At 37.2% G+C, this 23,504-nt stretch overlaps 1 protein-coding gene across 1 annotated transcript; it reads right to left on the bottom strand.

Moving 5' to 3' along the window:
- Positions 1–1,912: 1,912 nt before the first annotated feature.
- On the bottom strand, positions 1,913–22,382 carry LOC140170407 (conserved oligomeric Golgi complex subunit 8-like). The gene is given in 13 exon segments (XM_072193779.1): positions 1,913–2,098; positions 3,986–4,154; positions 5,248–5,435; positions 5,805–5,889; positions 7,892–8,091; positions 11,964–12,127; positions 13,577–13,790; positions 14,714–14,885; positions 17,262–17,365; positions 18,039–18,163; positions 19,103–19,162; positions 19,165–19,173; positions 22,292–22,382. Coding segments are annotated over 13 exon segments (1,737 nt in total). The 5' UTR covers positions 22,368–22,382; the 3' UTR covers positions 1,913–1,927.
- Positions 22,383–23,504: the final 1,122 nt, after the last annotated feature.

Below are 23,504 nucleotides of genomic sequence, written 5' to 3'. Positions count from 1 at the left end.
TAAATTATTTTTTTAAAAACATTTTGTGGATTTACAATTTAAACTTGTGTGAATGTGCAGCTGCTATGCCACAGTTGTTTGATGTGATCATTTAATCATCACAGGCATCCTGAACAGTTGTTTGCCATGTGTAATTTAAGTATGTTGTAGTGTAAGACCTTTTGTATCGTTTTAAACATGCATTCATTTTGTATATATTTGTTGTAGTTTACTTTTAAGTAAAGTAAAATATCTTAAAAGATATTTTACTGTTCAGCGCATTGGGATATGTTCTTGTATGTAATGCGCTTTATAAAAGTGTTTTATTATTATTATTATTATTCATTTTTCTAAAAAAACTATTATTAAAATATATGAGTGGATATTATTAAAATGTTCAATTATACACCTGAATAAATACCAACAGCTATCACACTAATAAACTGAATATACACATACATTTTGTAGCAATTTTAACATATATTTTTGTGTCTATAACAAATTATTCATCTTTTTCTGCTTTTTTGTGGTAATTTTAATTCTATAAACTGTTCATTTGTATGCAAATTGAGGGCGCTATTTAAAATTTAAATTAGCCAAATAATATGAGTTATACCTTACATTTCATGATAAAAAGTTTTTTGAAAATTCCCCTGACATTTGTTAGTCTTTTTGCTTATTTTCTAATACCATTTTACAAGTGTCTATCCCTTGTAAAAATACAAACAAGATTTTAGATAAATAGCGCCATCATTGCTCAACTTTTCTTAAAATGACTCATCAAACCGTGAGGCTGAGATCTGTTATGTGATTGGTACAAAAATTTGACTCTTAACAAATTATCCGTATGATCTGCGAGTGTTATTTTTTATCAGTATTGTTATCGATAATTTTATATTTTAGTGTACACATTTCTTTTTGACATCAACTTTTAATATCATATTCACTGTGTTTAGTGCTTCTCCATAATTAGGTATCTCTTTACATACAGTAACTATTCATGCCAAAAAAATACATTGCAGCTTTTTTTTTTTTTTTTTTTCTGTTTTGTATATTATTTGCTGACAGAATTTTACTCAGTTGCTATGTAATTTGCTGCTGACTTTTTATCATGTTCTTTTTACATGCTTTTTAATGATGTACTTTGTTATAATCAAATGCAGCAAACCTTTGACGAGCGCGACTACCGTGATGTTGCATATTCGGAGCTAACAAGTACGGCGCACTGAGTTCATTCATAAATTTTCACTCAGCAGCCAATCAGAGACAAGTGCGTCCAACGCAGTAAATACGTGATGTATACTTAAAATACGCGCTCGTCAAAGGTTTACTGAATTTGATTATAGTGTAAGTTTCGTAGATTCTGAAGCATACTTTTTACGTCAATTTTTAATCTAGTTCCGTAAAGCAACTTGATGCCTTTGCTTAGGCCCTATATACGTCTGATTATTATTATTATTATTGATATTGTTATTATTATTAGTAGTAGTATTGTTATTATTGTTATTATATTATTATTATTGTCATTGTCATTGTCAGTATCATTATTATTATTATCTGAACTCTTCAAAGTCTATAATTTGGATGATTACAATTATTAGAAGGGTGGAAAAATCCCAGTGTTTGAGCATTGCAATCCAGTATTGCATGGGTCATATCTTACTTTAAAATTTCCCTTGCTTTCTTCTCCTGCCATGAATGCAACACTCTTCCAAGGTTACCATCCAGGTTTACACACTGAAATTTTACACTCATTCAAATACTAGAGAGCTCGCGATTTCCAAACGTACATTTCAAACACCCGTGTAGGCGTGCATCTATTAAAAATCCAGTCACATGAGTGATTTTGAATAGATACACGGGCGTATGATACATATGTTTGGAAATCACAAGCTCTTGACTAATTAAGAGTTGGCAAACGTAATACTCCCACATTTGTTTATGGAACTTAATTGATCCGATTCTTTTTAATTTGAACCCTTCTGTTTCCAGCATTCTCACCTTGTGTTGATTCTGATTGCACTGGTTCTACTTCTGGTTCTGGTTCTACTTCTTTCACTGGTAACAATGGTTCAAGTGGTTCTATTATATGGCTGATGTCAAGAGTTCCTAATGGTCCCTGTTACAAGAAAACACGAATTATCAAAATGATGTTAACAGGGTATAATATAGCCGGAATGACACTGCATTTTGCTACAAAATGTAGCTAAATTGCTATGCAACTACAGAGAAGTATGGCATATTGCAATACATATTGCTATACAAATGAAAACTTTGTTGCAATTTTGCTATGAAAAATTTGGACACTAAATTATGCCCTGGATGTTAACAAACTTGGTACACTTCCCATTCAATATAGTTGTAACAGAATGATTTGATGTTCACAATCATCTTGTGGATAGCACAACATAACTATAGACTGTCCCACAGTCTCGGTTCCATCTCTGGGTAAATAATTAGAGCTAAAACCACCTTCTCCTTCACTTTAAGATTAAACCCAACACACCACTAAGCCCTAACTGCCAGCAACAAAAGTTATAGTGCTCCTGGAGCACTGTGTATCGATGAAAACTCAATTAATCTAAATGACCAACTTGTTTATTTTTTATAATAGCTCTCCGAATCCGAGACTGTTACAGTTTGAATAGAGAAGTCCCTTCCAAATAATTATCAAGCTATGTAACGTGACTGTTGCGTCAATTATGATAGCCCTGCCCCATTGTCAATTCAAATATGGTAGGCACATAACATGCATGACCCAGTTCTATTGTCATTTTGCGCGCGCGTTGGTTATGATCAATAGACTATCAATGAAAACCACTTCAGATATTGCCTTGCTTGTTGAGATCTACATTGATTGGCCAGGCTAAGTAGCCACTTACACAAACGGCAAGACAGTGAGACCACGTATGTGATATATAGAAAACTCGTCTGACCCAGGATTGGTAAAAGTGAATTCCCACAAAATGCTGGGAACTGGAAGGCAACTTGCCTACAGATTGGGAGGGTCCATATATCGGGTTTATTTAATGTTATATAATCTACATTACCAGTCGTTCTCCATGGACCCGAGGGAGGGTCTAAACATAACAGTCATTCTATTCATCTTAGATGGTCACTTTACTCTAGACTTGAAAATATTACAACATTCATTCCAATGCTCAAGTTTCTGTTTATGGGCACTGTAACTGTTGCAGTGGCTAAAACATGTGGTCATGGCATTACAATAAGGCCAAAAAAAATAGTTTGCTTGTCCAAAGGTCACTTTTATATATGGGACGGTTGGTCAGTTTGTTTGTTTTTTGGGGGGTTTTTTTCTTTCTTTTTTTCCCCTCCAAAAGTGACCAGCATACCAACATTCATGCAATCTCACTTGGGTCTACAACTCACCGGTCAAATATATCAGGTCTATTGCAAATTCAAGAGATGTGAGCTGCAGCCACATTATCTTGGTATATCCAATGGTGGCAAACATGAACTTCAAGAATTTGAGACTGAGAAAATTAAGTTTTTTTTTCTGTCGCAACGTTTGGTTGTCGGACTGCCCCTTGTTTTCTGTTGACAAGGAGCAGTCTTCAGTGAACGGCTCTTTTCAGAGCCACCAAACCTTTAAATTTAGCAGATAGGCGATGTCTGCTTGTTTTCTGTAGACAAGGGGCAGTCTTCATTGAACGGCTCTTTTCAGATCCACCAAACCTTCAAAAATTAGCAGATAGGCGAGTTCTGCTTGTTCTCTGTTGACAAGGAGCAGTCTTCAATCAACTGCTCTTATCAGAGCCATCAGTAGGCAAGGGGTGGCCTACATGTCTCATTCTTAGGTACTTTGTCCTGAAGAGATCAGAGCTACTCCTGACGAAAACTTGACAGTTCTAAACTTGTCCTACGGTGAACCCGCTAAAAACCCACAAATTGTTATGAATCGTCGTAAAAGCCTATCCCACAATTTGACAAACAATTGGGGTCTTTTGGTCATAGCACATGATCTGCCCCCAGTAGTTTATCATACCTGTTTCTGTAGTTCAGCTACTGTAATCCCAAGTGTCTGAGCTATACTAGCAGGTGGAAATAAAGCCTGTATACACCTGTCCATGTATGGCACTAATTCATGTGCTGCAGCCACACACATGCTGATGAATAGGTCCGATTCCTTCTGGTTGAATGTACTTTCTTCAGCCCTGTCAAGAAGAGAATGAAAGAGATACAGTTCGTAGGCAGAGTGCAACACTATCGTAAGTGCAGTAGAATGTAATAGCTGCCTTTTGTAAAACACCTATTGTTTGCAGCACAATCCCCTCATCATGCTCATAGTAAAGTGTTGATGTACTGTATACTTTCCTGATGGCTACTAAGCTAACCCCAAGATATCACCTTTATATAGTTGGGTGTTTTTTCTAGTGTTATTGGTTAAAAGTAAGAACATTTATTGAAATGTTGCAAATGGCAGCTATTGCATTCTACTGCACTTATGATAGTGTTGCACTCTGTTGCAACTTGACTTCCCTTAATATCAAATTGTAGTAAGTCCTCAGATATTATAATGCACTTACAACCTGCTATGAATTATTATTCTAAAATTATGAAGTTTTTTATGTCTATTTTCTTATGTATTTTATTGTTATTTTTTACTCCATATTTTTACCTTTATCTCAGTTTCAAATTTGCCGCCTTTGGTCTCCATGGACCAGATCGTGCCACATATATAGTAAATTATGTGGTCATTGTTATATAGTAAGCAATAAAAACTTTTCAAACAGTAAATGGAAATGAGTTAGGAGTCTCGTCCTGCAATGCAAATTTTTAGTGTGTAAAACTAACTCCATAACATTGGTGTGACGATGTTGTTTGAGACAAATGTAATTCTGCAACCATTGAGCACAGGACCCATGTGATGTGCATTATAATTATTAGCATCTTAGAAATGGGTAAGAAATACAAGTTCTTACATCGAACTTATTATTACCTATGATATGCTACACCAAGATGAAACCATTAACTTTGTAGTACTTTCCATACCAGCCTTGTGTTTTAGTGGTTAAATCATATGCCAAAGCTACAAGAGCACACAGTCTGAACCCATTGTAAGCAGTAAATTGATTTATATTTGCTGCTCTGTGTGACTACCTATGATATACATGAGTTCAAATGTGTGCATTTACCATGAGTGAGTAAACTCCTGTATATAAGAGGCAATCATACACACAACAGCTAGCTAAGACATACGTCTTTCTGCCTCTGAGCAATTGAAATGCCATATGGAAAGAAACCTACCTATGGTATGCTACAATAGATTGAATAACCTTCTCCAATGATTCCTGCATTTTACTGGCCACATCACATGCCAAAGCTACAGGTGCACATAGTCTGAGCTCATTGAAGGCAGAGAGGACATTATTACAGTAGGTTGCCAGAGGTGGGTGGTCCATCAGCACTAATGGTGGAGCTAGGTATTTGTCTCCCTGGAAAAAAGACAATATTTTGGTTTTAATCAAAGATGTCCTCAAAACCAAACACTACAGTCAGTCTACTCTGAAGTACAGACGCGGACGCACACATTGTACCGACTTTGAAGGCACGCATACCTCAGCAGAGACGCAGCTGTAATCATCCAAAATCATAGGCATGAAACAGTTGGTGGGGCAATGGTCACACACAATCGGCGGTTGGCTGCTCCACACCTGAGGTTGGTGGTCCAAACGATGTTAGGCCCCTTAGTGTTAAGGATGCGCAATAAATATGGGTTGCAGTTTTGGTCATTTGAGATAGCGATGACCTCTTTATCACCACATCAAAAATATCTTTTCTAACCTGTAATACGATTTATTTACCTGTAATGAAGCAGCTGATAGAGTTGCAGCAGATAATAATGACGGTGTAGCTATTAATGTGTAGGACTGCATGGCTTGCTCCAATCTGAACAACAACAAAAACATGTTGAAAAATGTTATTGCTTCAAATTTGTTCAAAGAAAAGTTGATTAAATATGACCTGCTATAGAGTGAATGCAATAAACCAACCGGAATGGTATAACAATTGAAATGGCAGCCATGTTGGAGGATCGATTCCACAACTATTCATACCAATCACCTGTTTATCATGCGAATTGCCCTGTGGTACCTTATGAAGGACAGAATATTATTTAAAAGGGCATTTCGTGATCCACATCCTCATCCCCCCATTTTTCTCAAAAAAAGTTGAAATTTTTATACCAATGGAAACCTCTGGCTATATAATGTTTATGTACCAAAAAATTCTTGCAGATTAATTTGTTTAGAAAAAATATTGTTAAATTTGAATTCCGTTCTGGTATACCAGAACAAAATTACAACAGTGGCCTATGGAGCAGTGTAATACACATAATCATGCATAACTCACAAACGCACAATCAGAATCAACTGAAATTTTGGAAATAAACTTTTTTCGTGGATTTCTACTGAAAAATGTCATAAAATGAGGATGCTAGGATCACAAAATCCTCCTTTAAATGAGGATAACTCTGTCATGAGTGACGTCATATTGCATATCCTCTATATGAGGATAGGGCGGATAAAGGAGATGTTAAAACTAAAAAAGGGCCCTGCACTGCTCCTTGTCCAAGGGCTCCCAATGCTCTTACTAGGCCCCTGGCCACAATGGGCCATACACAAAGCATATACTACTGGCTTGTACAGGCGAGCGGCAAACAAAGAACAACTCAGCAGTCAAAATGTCTTGAAACTACCAAATTGCGACTTTACCCTCATTTTATGGAAGCAGGTCAAAAATGATTGCCACAATCAAAAACAAATTACACATTAGTAGGCATGTTCAGACGATCGCTTGTAAAGTCGCTTGTAACTACATTCGAATGTAAACTTGCACGTAGTGCCCGTCTAAACCCACTGGCATGTAGCTACATATGCAAGTTACTAATGACGATTTAACATGTAAGATATCTTATATGTAGCGAGCTACATTCGCATGTAAGGCCAGTGTGAACAAGACTTGCATGTAAACTCGCTTGTAAGCATGACCTTGATGACCCAATCCTATTCTGATTGTGCATTATCATGGCATAATTTACTAGTGAAGGTCAATCTTACTTTTGAGTTGACTTACAAGTAAGTCCCGTGTGGACACACACTCGCTTGTAGCATAGTTCAATTGCTGGCTCGCTTGTAAGTTACATTCAAAAGTAGGCTACCGTCTAAACACACCTAGTAACTGCACAACATAACTACACTACAGAGCAGTAGAGATTATCTTTTCATCATATAATATTAGTGACAGTGTTGGGAAAATATTCACTGGTCAACCTAGTTTATTAGGAAATTTAAATCTGGTTATACTATTATCACTATATTTCTTACTTTTCCAAGATAAACACACACTGTGTTTAAAAAAATATAGTGAAAACCTCAGAAATCAATGCCAGCTTTACTCAAACTCAAAATTACTGTATAGCAGGAAATATTCATGGGGATTTAATTTTTGCGCTTTTTGCGGCCGAAGAGGCAGCCGCAAATATTTAATGCCGCCAAAATGTTTATTACACATACTGTAGTACTTAATGCGAATATAATTAGAAATGCAAATTAAACACCCACAAAACTGTCCAGAATTGATAAAATCACACAAAATTAACCCAGTACAAATATCCCAGTACAAATAATCGGCGGGAATTGTCAGGCTTTTACAAATACGCCAAAAGTATTCCCACGTTAAGAGTGATATAGTTCACCTATCTGGTCTATATTGTGCGTGTTAATGAAAGTAAACAAAGTATCGGATTTGAATTGATAATTGGTGATGCATCTGCCGAGATGTTACAAGAAAATTATTGAAATAAAATACATTGATATTAGTCCGTGAGGTGGTAAGGCCCGCCGATTACAAGCTGATCAAACTATATACAGTAACCAAACACAATTCTTACCTTTTTGTTGCCTCATTGACTGCTGTTGTAAACCCATTCAATGCCGCCCTCTGGAAGTGGGGTGCTAATAACCCTCTAAAGTCTGCACCTACCCTGCTGAATGACAACCCAAAATACATACACTGTCCTAATAGGGAATCTAATCGACCGCCAACACCTTTTACTAAGTCTGCCTCTAACATGTGCAAAAACTGGGAAACCTGAAAGGAAAAAGTAAGGGAGGATATTTATTATTTTACAATCAGCTCCATGCATGGTATATCAAATGTTCCACATCTACCTCCTCTTTTTATACCCGTATGCGAAGCATGAACGGGTATATTGCCATTCTATGGTTTCTTCTCCTCCTTCTCCTTTTCCTCCATCAAACACAACATTCTGTCAAGGCTAGCGCTAACACTACCAGGGCCACAGGGCCCATATGTGGTACACTTATGGGCCCTACCCATAGATTTATCCTTTGCCCATCTTGGCCCCAGAGGTCAAAGGTCACAGGCCCCAGGGGCCCAAATGTAAAAATACAAAGCATGCCGTTTCTCATCAAATGAAGCAGCCTCAGGGGCCTGAGTTGGTACACTGATAGCCCCAGGGTACTCTATATATACAAGTATACATGAACCCCATATGTCATATATTATGGGCCCCAGGGCCCCAAATGTTAAAACAAGGGGTAACAGATTGACAAAGCTAGCGCTAAAACTACAAGGGCCCCAGGGCCCATATGTAGTACACTTATGGGCCCTACCCCGTAGATTTATCCTTTGCCCATCTTGGCCCCAGAGGTCAAAGGTCACGGGCCCCAGGGGCCCAAATGTAAAAATACAAAGCATGCGGTTTCTCATTAAATGAAGCAGCCTCGGGCCCTGAGTTGGTACACTGATAGAGCCAGGGGTACTCTATATATACAAGTATACATGAGTCCCATATGTCATATATTATGGGCCCCAGGGCCCCAAATGTTAAAATAAGGGGCAACAGGTTAACAAGGCTAGCTATAAAACTACAAGGGCACTAGGGCTCATATGTGGCACATGTATGGGCCCTAAGTTGTAATGTGTCTTCTGCCCATTTTGGCCCCAGATGTTTAAGGCTAGGGGCCCCAGAGGCCCAAATGTTAAAACAAAGTGCGGTCGTTTCTCAACAAATAAAAGTAGCGACAGGGTTTAGATTTGGTACACTAATAGGTCTTCAGCATTATATTGTTTTATGTATATATGAACCCTATGTGTCACATAATATGGGCCCCAGGGCCCCAAACGCTAAAACATAGGGCCGGTCGTTACTCAGTAAATAAAGCAGCTACAATGTCCAGCTTGTGTCTGCTGATAGCACTTGAGAAGTATATTTCAACATATGCACAGAGCCCCATAAGTCAAATATTATGGGCCCCAGGCCCCAAATGTTAAATCAAAGGGCCGGCCATTTTTCACCAAAGCTCAAAGTTTGTACACAGACTGCACCTGAGAATTATATTGTTATATGTACATATGAGCCCCATATGTCACATAATATGGGCCCAGGGCCCCAAACGCTAAAACATAGGGCCAGCCGTTACTCAGTAAATAAAGCAGCTACAGTGCCCAGCTTAAGTCTACTGATAGCACTTGAGAATTATACTTCAACATGTGTACATGAGCCTCATAAGTCAAATATTATGGGCCAGGGCCCCAAATGTTAAAAAGGGCTGTCTGTTTATCATCAAATAAAGCAACTTCAGGGCTCGGAGTTTGTACACAGATTGCACCTGCGAATTATATTGTTAATAACACCCACCCCATCCCATTCACAGACAATTGCGTAATTATAATAATATAGATGACAGCAACGTTAAGGCTGTTCCAGTTAAATTACATACCCATTGGCTGTTCTATTTAATTTACATACTCCCTCTGAAATGGCTGTTCCATTTAATTTACATACTCCCTCTGGAATAGCTTTCCCTAATCAAATTGCACATTGTGAATTTCAATCTATCAAATTGCATAGCTTCACTGTGAATTAGAGAGACTGACAACAGCAACCTAAGTCCTCAGCAAATAAGGACTGTAAGTTTGTGTAAACCGATAACATGCGGGTATAGCCGTATTTGTGTACAAATATATAGCCTTCTAGTTTGTCTTCTTCTCCTCTCTTTCTTTTCTTCTTCATTTTAGTTAATTTCTTAAGGGATCTGGAATGAGCGTTTTAAGCGTTTCGACAGTATTTTTGTGGGACATGAGAGCACATCAGACATATCGAATTGCATTCTGAATCTGAAGAATGTCTTTCTGATATCAAATAATTTTCATTTTTTGAAATTCACGATATAATACAAATTTTATGACAAATTATTAAAATTTGATATTTTTCACATTTTGATATATAACAGTCCTCAAAGTAAATTTTATAAATCTAATGATATATTCATTCATAAGTGTATGCAGCTGGGAGGAAAAGCCGACGATCAATTGAAAATTTTGACCTTTCATATTGAAGATATGGATTTTTTTCCCAAAAAGACCTAATATTTTTTGGCATTTTGGGGAAAAAAATCCATATCTTCAATACAAAAGGTCAAAATGTTCAATTGATCGTCGGCTTTTCATCCCACCTACATACACTTTAAGTATAAATAATCAGATTTATAAAGTTTACTTCAAGTACTATTAAATATCAAAAATATCAATTTTTAATGATTTGCCATAAAATGTGTATTACATTGCGAATTTCAAAAAATCAAAATTATTTGATATCAGAAGGATATTCTTCGTATTCAGAATGTCCCACAATAAATACTGTCCAAACGTTCATACCCCATCCCTTAAAGTAGGCTACTAAAAGAAAGAGACATTGAAATTGCAGCAAGAAAATGAATACTAAGTGGAAGGATGGCCCAACTCCACCAATTTACAAACATGAGTTACACCCAGCATATAATTGCTAGCAGACAGTTCTTCCATGTGTGTGAAAGAAGGGATCAAATCCACTCTCTAAGTAGTCTTCCAAGTACACTGAATCATGGCTTCCATGGAAGAAAGGCCCAACTCCATGGAGTTGGGCCTTTTTTCAACAACAATTGGGAACATTATGGAGACGGAGTTGGGCCCTTCTGCCTCTTGTGTATTCAATTGTAAAAAACCAAAGATTGACCAGGAAAGTACCAAGCTCGCTTCTGATCAGATTAGCGCCGTTGTCGACACACTTTTTATGTATCAACAAGTCCGAAGATAATACTTCCGACATATCAACAATTCAACATGTATTGACAGTCAACAACCATTGCGAGACGTACTGAGATGCACAAAGAGTACCAATAGCAAGTCATTTTAATGAAATGGATTTTACGAAGAGTAGTAAGTTAAGATTAATTTTGTTACTTACAAAGCTTCGTAAATAGTGAAATGGACCCAGGTACATTGTCAATAATTTAGAGTATGTAGAAACAATACATTTGGGACCAATAATAACAAGACACTGACTGTGTCTTTATACATATTGCCCACACTTAAAAAATAACCGACTCTTTCTCAACCGAGTGCACCCCTACCCGTATTGTGTGTGTGGTTGTTATCAGTGAAACCGTGGTCCCAGACACACAGATATATCATAATCCAAACATGGACTTCTGTGATATTTCACTGCTAACTGTGGACCTGGTATTATACCTAAGATAGAAGACCTTACCCCATATGCAAAGTTATGCTGTATAGCACCCATACAGCTGCCTTACGACTGTGGACGTCCACATTTCGGAGTGTGTGTTTTTTTCACTCCATAAGTGTGGACTCAAAGTCCATGTTTGTAGGTGAAAAAAAACCGCTTGGGTACAAACATACACTGGAAAAGCTATCACCCACAGTAACAAGATGATCACTCTGTAGTACATTATAATTGAAGATCAAATTAAAATGTTTGCATCTGACGTCAGGGCAAAGGTTGCTGACCTGCGCAATAAGGCATTTTTGGTCTGGTTGACAGAACGTCATACACAAACTAGTCTTTTTAATTCAGTCTTCAATTATATCCAAGCTGTGACCATCACCAGGTGACCACCATTACAATACTACATAATATTGAAGAACAGGATCCTTACCTTTTGCACAACCCATCCATGGAATAATGCTGATTCATTAGTGCCTGTATCTTGACTTGATGCTAGTATAGGATCATCATCTGAGAAGATAGCTCTATACTGAGTGATGATATCAAATAGATGCACACGGCTGGCTTCTATTACTTTGTTGATGTGGTAGTATGCTGGAAGATGAAGAGGTAAAACATATATGCATGTAAATCAGACAACCTTCAGTCTCACACATTGGGCTATTCCAGTTGAAATCCACACTACCCCTGTGGAAGATTTAGGAAATATGGTCCACACAGGGAGTATGTTTTTCAAATTTAATTGGTCAGAGTTAATCATTCTGAAACCCATACTCCCCCTGTATTATGGCTTTACATATATCTTCCATAACTGGTTTGAGTATTTCAACGGGAAGTTACCCAATTGTCTATTGTATTTAAAACTCATAGTCCATCTGTGTCAGACTTTAGCTAAATCTTCCACAGAGGTAGTGTGGATTTCAACTGGAATAGCCCATTTCATTCTACACAATCTTTCAGGTATATTTAACAAAATTATTTCCTGCAGTTACTTTAGCTGTACTATATTTCTTCTAACTTTACTTAAAATCAAATTCGTACTTAATACTACGGCCAGCTGATCTCCCCAGCTGGCAGTAGTACTCCATTAGCCTATTCATTCTACCAGAAAAGATGATCATAAGAAACGTCTCTGATTCTACCAACCACTCAAATTGTGGTGCATTCAACTAGGTATACAAACCAGCAAACCACTGTCAGTTTACAAACCTACATCCGGCCTTATGAGTACCGCCTCGTTCAATGTTAAAGTCTGCTGCTGTTGTTGCATTAGAAATTGAATGAATTGAATGAAACATCAAATTTAAAGTTTGCCTATTGCAGGCAAGGCTTATATTAAGCAGGCCCCCGGGCTATTTTTACCCTGTGGTTGCCCAGTTTTGGCTCCTGGTGTGTTCAATATTTACACTACAAACTAAAAAACCAGGAGCCATCTTTGGGACTAGGAACTCATTTTAGCTCCTGGCACTGGTCCAGGCATACTTAATATATAAGGCCTGATTGCAGGTAGAACCGAGTTTTGAAATGACTGTGCAAAAGGTAGGGTGCTAGCTAGCCACCCATCCACCCATCATTAATGGATGGTCAGTTTGCTCCTAGGACTGGCAAAATTAATGGGTGGGACATGTGCTAAATTCTAAAAATAATGCTTGAATATAAAGTTCTGTGAACTCAAAACAGCCAATAAATGAAGGCTATAGCATAGCTATTTGAACTGATTGAACTCACAGAAGGGTCTGGTTTATATTTTCAGGATCAAATTTTGGACTGACAGTTTCGGTGAAAAATGACAGACAAATTCTAGCTAAGACACTGTGCAAAGGTCAACAGGGTCAGAATTTTGGCGTGAATCAGAGAATCGATTCTCGCAAAGATTCTCCTAAACAGATCAGCGTGAATCCAAGTTGATTCCCACAAACGTTTGTAGTTTACATAGAAGTTGATTTGCGAGAATCAAATGATTCCTGTAAATTTATTCTGCAAGAATCAAGATTGATTCTCGCATTGTGAAACAAAATTCTGACCCTGGGTCAACCCACTCACCATCATCACCAGGTATGCCAGCAAGTATCCCTTGAAACCAAGCATCCCTAGCTTGCAAGAATTTAATTCTCAACTCAGACTCAGAGAACAGATCCATTCTTCTTAGATAGCCTATCAGACGTAGACATGCTGGAAGCTGGATTGTCGTTCTTAGCTGCTGGAGGATCTGATTTAACATCAGTTGGGTTGATGACTTCACCTCTTTCACAATGTCCTGTTTGAATACAAAACAAATAGAATATTTTGTCGGTGACTTTATGTTAGGTCAATGGGAAGATAAATCCATATTATGATTGGGCTAAAAAATAAGTTGACTTGCCCTTATCGACTAACCCAAAAATCTGAAAAAACATGGTCAATCTTTTCTTTTTTTAAGGTCATATTTTGGTTTTATATTCAAAATATGTGTTTTATTTATGTTTAATTGGTATACACATAAAATTGTCAATTACTCATAAATTTTCACTCGATTTCTGCATTTTGTTTGTTAATTTCGGCAGTGTAAACATATAGACCCTGGCAGCTGTATACACGTATATTCTGTGCCAAGCGCCGTTGGAAACCAGCGAGTGTTGGCAACAATCTGTGTCTATTGTGTTCAGTCATGTTTCCTGCATAGATTTGAATCACATTTTCCATAGTATTTTCAATAAATACACTCCTGAAGATCTTGAGTTCCAGCAAGTATCGGCAAGTCTAAATCGACCATGGCATGCAGCAGAATACATTTGTAAAGCACATAAACGTAAAACATTCTCTATGCAAAGTACATGTATTACGTGTCGAGTTGAATTTTGCAGAAATCAAACAAAATTGATCGACCGATCCAGGTATTGGCACCAAAGTCAACTATTTTTATGGCTAAAACAAAATTGTTAGTTTGCCCTTCACAGACTAGACCCAGATATTTTAATAAGTTATCTGTCACATTATTGTTAATTTTTAATATTATGGTTAATATTCATGGTTGATTTTTATCTTATGGCAAATCTGTATTTTATTCTAATCTTTATCTTTATGGTTAATCTTTATTTCAAACCACTTCTTCTTTCATGGAAAACATGCCCTGATCCAGAGTAGAATGAAGTCCTAGCATGCTCTTATATTCTTATGTCTCAAGTGATTCCTAAAACATACCTGTATGACTGGAATAGATGCATGTTTCTTCTCTAATCTCTTGGCATACGATGCTAGTTCTAAGGCTTCTTCATAGTATCCATTTCTCACACATGTGTCCATCAGCTGAGGCACCTCAAGAATCTCTAGCAGCTGAGTATGCTTGGCTAGGGTTAGGGAATTCATGCGCCGACTGAAACAGAAGTATGTGTACACCAATCAAATTAATTCATTATAATCAATACTGGGTCAAATATATGATGTGATCTGATCCACCATGCCAAAGACCATTTCATATCAAGATTGGAAAATTTCGGAAAACCGTGCTATTTATTCAGCAAGCTAGGGGGCCAAATTGTACCCAAACTGATGGACAATACATATCATGAATTACGGTACCCTTTTACGGGAAAATACAGCTTATTAAGCCAATGTGAACATGGGGTCATCTGCTTAAATATTTTCCTACCATATTGAGCTAACACACAGGGTCATCATCCCTATATCTTGGTGTCAGAAATTGCCATGATAGTAGGGCGAATCAACAGCACGGTATAGCGATTTTGTTCCGCCGTGATTTTATGGTTTTCGAGATAAAGGCCGAGCAGCAAGCACTTCAGGCAAAGTATAACACTCCACCTGTACCTTTACGAACACCACCTGTGTACGATATATACATAACGTTTCTATTCCACGCATGCTCCGGGCATGCTTATAACCCTGTTTAACATTTTTAACTCATGGAAATTCGATTTTATTTTGGTCCGTTTTTGTTTTCAAGACTTGAACAAGTGGTTCAATACTCAGAGTTAAGGTTGTACACTCTTTCAACACATATATTCATGTGCAAGCCTAAAAATATGGTTTATTCAAATAAAAATTATAACGTTATATTTTCAAGGAATAGAGATTTTATTATATACACCGCCATACATGTAGGCCTATATCTAGCGTGGAAGTATATTAGTTGGTCACATTCATTTCAATTCAAAGGAATGCGATTCTATAGAAACTGTGTCAATAGAAGTTTTATTGTCCGACATTCGGCAATACTAGAATAATCAATAACGGTCTTGATATTTAGAAAGACAACTCATACATAATCGTTGAGCTACAGCGATTAGTTTTTAGCTGGGTTTTTAGCCAATGAGATACCAATACCAATCGCTTCGTGCGTGTAGAGTAATTTCTGTGACTTTGGCTGCTGGTGGAGCATTTATAGACCGATCGTTTCACTGTAATTTATTACCTGTGGTAGTCAGTGTGTAACACCTCAGATTCTTGGTTTTTCACAATAAGATACTATTACTAATCATGCTAATGGAAAGAAATGATCAAAAGTTTGTAATTTTTTGTCAGTTTGTTTTGTTGCATCATCTCTTCCACAAGTCAGTCTCTTCACAAGACATACCACCACACACTTGATTGCACATTGAGTACTATCCTTGACGAAAGTTACTTACTTGACGAAAGTAACTTTCTGTATACTACTATAATGATGGTCATCACATTGGCAAGGAGCTTTAAGTTCAACGGAATCAACACCATTTTGGCATGTTTGGCTCGAATGCACACCCATTTATGCACACATTAATGCATACATGCCCTATGAAATGGTAATGTCATCCAAAGTGTTGTGTGCAATTCTGTTTATGTAGAGATTAGCAAATGTTTGGGCAAAATAGACATGGGTCCACAAAGATATTTTAATTTTATTTCTTTATAACTTGTACTTTAAACAAACCAGGTATGTTTATTAAAATTAACAAACAATGATAAACAATGATAATAGGGCAAAACATAACATGACCGGTTGATCCCTTTAATATAATTGGTGAAAAGCCTAGGGCTTGAATTTGATACATAAGGACTCGGGACTCGGACTTGGACTCGGACTCGGACATCAGAAATTGGCAGGGACTTGGACTCGGACTTGAACACCAAGGACTCGGACATTGAGGACTCGACTACAACACTGGATATAATGCCAGTAATAGCATGCTCGGTTACTGTCCAAATTGATAATAATAACTTCATTTTCAAAATTGTCTTCTTTGGCCACCTTGTATCAGATTACATCACCTAGGCCTATATTCATAGTTGGCAGTGGTGATACAAACCCACCCTTTTTATATCAAACCCACCCTTTTTATTTTATACCCTTTATACCAAAACACCGAAACCCATCCTTTCTAAGCGTGGTTACTGATCATAAATTAGTGGTTATGGTGTTCCAGGAGGTGCAGATTTGCATCCTAAGAGAATTACATAAGTTTTAGATGACCAAACAGAATGGGATTTCAATATTTTTTTTGTGTTTCATTTAGTACTATTCAATTGGAAATTACAGTAAGCTTTGAGATTTTAATTGTTGATTTCTAAATCCACCCTTTTTATCAGTGACCACGCTTTAAATTTGGACACACATTTTAACCAGAAATTTTTCAAACCCACCCTTTTATACATTTTGTGGACCCATCAAACCCACCCTTTCTAAAGCGTGGGTTACCAACAGTGATATTATGGTGTTGCCTGTTCATTAATTCATTATTCAAACTGAGTAAGTTACCTGGAACTGATCTGCTGGGCTTCCTTCATAAAGTTGTTGCATTTTTCTGAGAAGACCGGCAGCTTGCCTAATACATTATTCACATGTTGCTCTACTAAATTAAACTGAAAATAAAAATAAAAAAATGTTACTTATTGTTAGTAATGCTGTTATGTTTCATTATTTCCATCTTTCTCTGACCTAGTTTTGTGGCAATTTCCTATGAGATTTTCAATTGGGGGGCATGCACCCCCTGTGCCACTATGATGCTATGTCACTGTTAAGGGTACACAATGTATTGTTGGTCGAAGCAGCCAAAAATATTGATTTCATTATCTTAATCAATATATTATTGAAAAATAGCACTTTGACGTTTTGTATTATTAGTTCATTTTAGAAATCATATACTTTGAAAACTTATGTTTTACAAAAGTGTTGTTGTTTCAGCCCTCTTTATAACATAACACAAGAACCACAGGACCTACAAAACTATTATCTGTGGTATTTGAATTCTTCTACACACTCGCTATGAAATGATTAATGCAATTTTTGCCAAAGCTCACTACCATATACGCAAGATGCTGTGAACTACCAAATCGCAACAGTTTAACATTTGCTAGCCTTAAGTGGGGTGCACTCTCACACCACAATGCATTTAGATTACGAAATATTGCTTGATAACATACTACACTTTTTGAACTATTTGTCAAATTTTTGTGTTACATACCAAAGATGGCATCAAAATTCAGTAGTCCATCTTGCTCCCCCTCCCCCAATGATTAACAATTACAAACTTACATCTTCTACGATCTCCCTAGAGCAATCAGCAGTCTCAATAAATGTCTTGTAATTGTGGAATGCTAGCTCCTGAGTCTGCTGTAGTATCTGAGATCGATCTTCTGCTAATCTCTCTGGTTCTCGACCTGCATAGAGTATATAACAACACAGCAGAGGCAAGTGAATAACATGTTAATTAAAGCAAAGTAATGTATATCTAAACCACTCAGCCCTCGAATTAACCCACGGCACCCATGGCATTTTGCCGTGGGTGCCCATCCTCACTGCCGTAATGCCCTCAAAATATGTCCTTCACCCAAGGCAGTCACTTACCGTGCCCTCTAATGAAGTTGCCATCGGTGCCCCAGCCCTGCCCCTTCATTATAAAATCATCTATCAGACCGTTTGTGTGTGTTTTGTTCACTTTGCCTTGATGCCCTTCTCAAATTTTCAACAGTTGCCATGATGCCCTCTTGAAATATTACAAACTGCCGTGCTGCCTTGCCTTTTCAGTGAAAATCCAAGGCAATTATCAACTTGCCCTAAAAAAGTTGCCATGTCCCTTCAGATCCTTAATTCGAGGGCTGAAACCACTTTTATTGTGTTGAATCCTGGAACATAGAATGAGGTACCACATTTCACAATTTGCTTTTGTTGCACTATGCTGTTGCCTTGGTACCCTAAAATTCCAACTGTTTTCAGGTCACAAAAAGCCTGCATATAATTGTGTAATTGAAATTTGGAGCTTCAGAAACTCAAAGCCCACAAAATCTGTACTATTCTTCTTTTAAATATTTATTTTCTCATATTCTTCCGGGCCAATTTCTCCTTAATTTTTGCATTACAATGCAACCTTTTACAGACATGTCTGTAATAAATGGTGTTTTTAACCTTTAAAAGTTTTTAGTGAAAAATATTGTTTAAAGTTTACTTACACGATAGGGCATGGAAAATTTTGCATTTCGGTCACTTATCACTGAAAAACTGCAGGGAACGTTAAATAGAGGGCCCGGACATTTATAACAGACAATATGGTTGATTGCATTTGCAATGCATGTTTGTCCTTGTTGTGTTCCATTTCTTACCTAGTTTGTCTACACCATAGGAGCTGAGTTCTGCCAAATAAAGTGCAAAGTCAGGGTTATCCTCCAGGAATCTGAAAATAAATCAATTCAATTTTTTTTAAACAGGAAAGAAAAACGGGCAATTCCTAGTAAAACAGGACATGGATTAACCTACAAATTTAAATTTGTATCACTTTAACAAATTTGGTTTTCATATGAAAGCTAAAAATTGCCTTCTTTTTTTGTTTTGAGATTGCTCAAAAGTATGTCAAATGAGGATTTAAAACATAATCTTGTTGTTTCCCAGGCAGAGGACATATACATGTAAATACCGGGAGAATTTTGTGACAATCCACAAGCCTTTCAATTTGTGCAATGTCCTTGTACCGAACAACCCCAACCGAGAGAATGTCACAGTAGCATAACTTTTAAGTATTTTGATTACCCCCTAAACAATGAACACTGCTTTTTGCTATCTAAAGTTAAAGAAGAAACAAAAAAAAAGGAGTGAACATGAACAAAGAAGTCACTTGCTACCCCGAGATTTGAACCTTATAGACCCCTCACTCACATGCCAAGCACACAATCACCAACCAGGAGCGACAGGGCAGTGGTTCGGCCGCGCTGATCCGGCCAGCGATTCTGTGAGCATAGCACTTAGAGTGATTGCGTCATGGCATCATGTTGGATTCATGCATACGCAGTGGTTATCTTCATGCTATTTTGTGGTGTCATGGAGTTTTAGCCGTGTTAGGAACTTAGGGTTACGTTATCCTACTATCATGATTAAATTTGCTGCAAGATTCCTTTTATCATTTTATGCGTTAACCACCGTGGATTCAAGCACTGTGTCGCTACGTCAAGCGTGTGCATAGGAAGTTGTGGAAAATAATACGCGCTGGACGGTTAGCAATGCGCTTAATTTGTAAAAGGAATTCTGCAAAAAATTATAACATGCATTACAATACAAGAGATTCATGCATACATTGCATTAGCCTTGATTTCAAGGCGTAAGTGCTTCTAAGATAGTGGTTTCTACACAGATACTACTCTCTGAGATCTTTTGTCATTACCAGTGTTTTCATGGTTTTTATAATATTAAAAATAATATAGCCACAAGCCATCTATGGTCAACCACTATGTCTATGACCATATGTCCAGATATGTCAACTGTCACTCTTTCCTTCAGTTTTCGGACAACAGCAAGAACTCCTTGAAGGCCTGTCACTATATAAAACAGCTGGAGGGGAGGGAGATTACATATCACACCTATTAATCTTCAGCACTTAAAAAGAGATTACATGTAGGGCAATTAGCAAAGATAACTAAAGATTATTGGCACACGACAAATATTATACACATGTCACTTGTATGACCCACCCTAGGACCCCCGGGGGATGTGCGTCATGGTTGGGTCATTTACCAACCAATTAGTGACGCAGGGTACGGTCATTTACTCAATATAAAGGCGTCACAACATACCCGAGGGGTGCGTCAGTGTCAGTCACTTTACCTAGGTGCGTCAATGGTTAGGCGCATCAGTGTCAGTCAAAATACCTAAATGCCTAAAATGGTGAGTCAAATTTGCGTCATGAGGACAGTCATAATCCTTAACGTGTGCGTTACAATTTTGACCAGGGGCTCAGTCATTGTCGGCAAATGTCAGTCATTGTTTAGACGCACATGTGGGTCATGGTATAGTTAAATCCGACACACCTATGTAAAGTGACTCACCACTCCCGGGGGTCATAGGGTGGGTCATACAAGTGACATGTGTATTATAGTATAACCAGCATCATTGATCAGGGACTTTGGACACTGGCTGGGTATACATGTACCAATGGATAGAATACTAAGTAATTTGGTATGTATATAGGCCTATTCTAGTAGGCCTATTTTAAACATGTTTAAGAACTATGGCTTGGCGATGGAGTGACCAGGGCCATATAAACAAAACAAAAGAACAAGATATCATATCACAGACCTCAGGTCCAAAAGGACTTGAGCAAGTCTAACATTGCATGGAAATAACATGATATTCATGTAATACACTCGGTTTCGGAGAAGAACGGCAGACCCTTCAAATTGATGTGAGCGCGCAGCCCAGCCCTAAATGGGCGACATACGCGGAAGTTTGTTTTCGCCGACAAACGTTTTGACATAATTTAGGGGTTCATTCATATATTTTCATGACTAAACGGTTGTTTATGCCCGAGGACCGAGGGCATAAACAACCGCTTAGTCATGAAAATATATGAATGAACCCCGCTCATACATACCAGAACATTTTGTGATTCTTATTTCATCAAAATAATAACAAAAATTACGAGTAACATTATTAAAAACATGATTTTCCTTGCATTTTCCCTACCGGCGATATCACATCCGGGACACTGGCATAACGCTGTTTATGCCCGGCTCTCGACTCAATCACTAGGTATCCCAGGCAAACCTTAGTTAACACATTTGCTAGTCAGCTTAAATTCGCCGAGACCGGCCCAAACACAATGCATATTTACATAGAAATTTGAATTTTTTTCGAAAATAGGTCGGTGAAGGAAACCTACATAAATATGTTTTCTATACTTCACTTGACCCAAATATATGATTTTTATGGTGATAATCAAGTCGCACATGGAATTTTGGAGGATTTTGATAGCAGTTCCATTAAAAAAGCTGCTATCGCCATGAGACTAAGATCTAGAAACACCCCTATATACCATTTTGGGGAATTTTGTTAGCAGAATCTTTTTGATGAAAGTCAATCTTTGCACATGTTTGACAAGATGTAACTTTGTTACGGAAAGTGCTATGACAAAAATGTTTTCAGTTTTGGCTTTCTTTACTCAAGGGCTTTAATTTGATATGTAAAATGATGCAGTTTGATGGCAAATTTGAATTCACCTAGCATACCTACAATCACACGCGCTGTTATATAGCGTGTATGTATGAACGGCCAATCAGATATATTCAGTGTTTACGCTGTGCATGCTCTCAAAATGTAAACAAGTGCCGTTCTTCTTTGACAGAAACTGTAAATCAATTCATGAATGTTTGGATTAATTTAACATTTTTTTATAGAAAGCTTAAATTTACAAGTGCTCATTTCTTAGATTTTGAACGTGTTCTGATCTAGTGCCAAATATCAAATTACCAACAAAACAGAAACCTACATTTCTGTTGTGATGACAGCGATAAAATAAAACAAACCTGGAAAGGAATCCTTGAAAACAGCCGTGAGAATAGTTTCATCTTCCACGTCAAGAGCATTCATGGAAGTCGCCATTTTGTCCTGATTTTGTTTACCAATTTTTCTTGAGCACGCCACCAACGATTAAAATGACGTGCTTTTTTAAAATATTGGAGTTTCAGCAAATTTTCGTTTCTTTCTTTTCTTTCTTTCTTTCTTTCTTTCTTTCTTTCTTTCTTTCTTTCTTTCTTTCTTTCTTTCTTTCTTTCTTTCTTTCTTTCTTTCTTTCTTTCTTTCTTTCTTTCTTTCTTTCTTTCTTTCTTTCTTTCTTTCTTTCTTTCTTTCTTTCTTTCTTTCTTTCTTTCTTTCTTTCTTTCTTTCTTTCTTTCTTTCTTTCTTTCTTTCTTTCTTTCTTTCTTTCTTTCTTTCTTTCTTTCTTTCTTTCTTTCTTTCTTTCTTTCTTTCTTTCTTTCTTTCTTTCTTTCTTTCTTTCTTTCTTTCTTTCTTTCTTTCTTTCTTTCTTTCTTTCTTTCTTTCTTTCTTTCTTTCTTTCTTTCTTTCTTTCTTTCTTGAATTCTTGAATTCTTGAATTCTTGAATTCTTGAATTCTTGAATTCTTGAATTCTTTCTTGAATTCTTTCTTGAATTCTTTCTTGAATTCTTTCTTGAATTCTTTCCTTCTTTCTTTCTTTCTTTCTTGAATTCTTGAACGGCCCTAAGGCTTAAAAACAAGTTTGTTTCCTGTAGGTGGGCTGTAACCTAAGGGGGCTATCATTTTCTTCGGAGGGGGGGGGGGTCCCAAATATACTGGGGTCATAAATTTTTGGAAAGATAAATGGGGGGGTCGTAAAATTTTTGATGACCAAAATGTAGCGAGTCACAAGATACCCACTGAGAGTGTGTTTATTTTATTCAAAAAGACTGATTTCAATACAATTTTAGCTAAGCTTGTTTTGGTGGGATGAGGTGTATCGGTGGTGGGGGAGACATAATGATATTATAGGCCTATTGACGCCAATTTTATTGACGCCGACATTTTTTAAATTTGGGACCCCCTTCTTCCGAAGAAAATGATAGCCTCCTGAGAGTCAGAATGTATTATTAGTACTCGAGAATCCATGATTATACCTCAATTATTTGTTTTTATTGTCAAATCAGTGCAGAGTAAGTTAGATATAAAAAATTATAATGCTTAAAGAAAATTAGATTTTTTTTTTTTTCATAGGATATTTA

This window comes from Amphiura filiformis, chromosome 14 (genome assembly GCF_039555335.1).
Source record: "Amphiura filiformis chromosome 14, Afil_fr2py, whole genome shotgun sequence".
Lineage (NCBI taxonomy): Eukaryota > Metazoa > Echinodermata > Ophiuroidea > Amphilepidida > Amphiuridae > Amphiura > Amphiura filiformis.
This window is presented reverse-complemented; position numbering and strand designations above follow the sequence as displayed.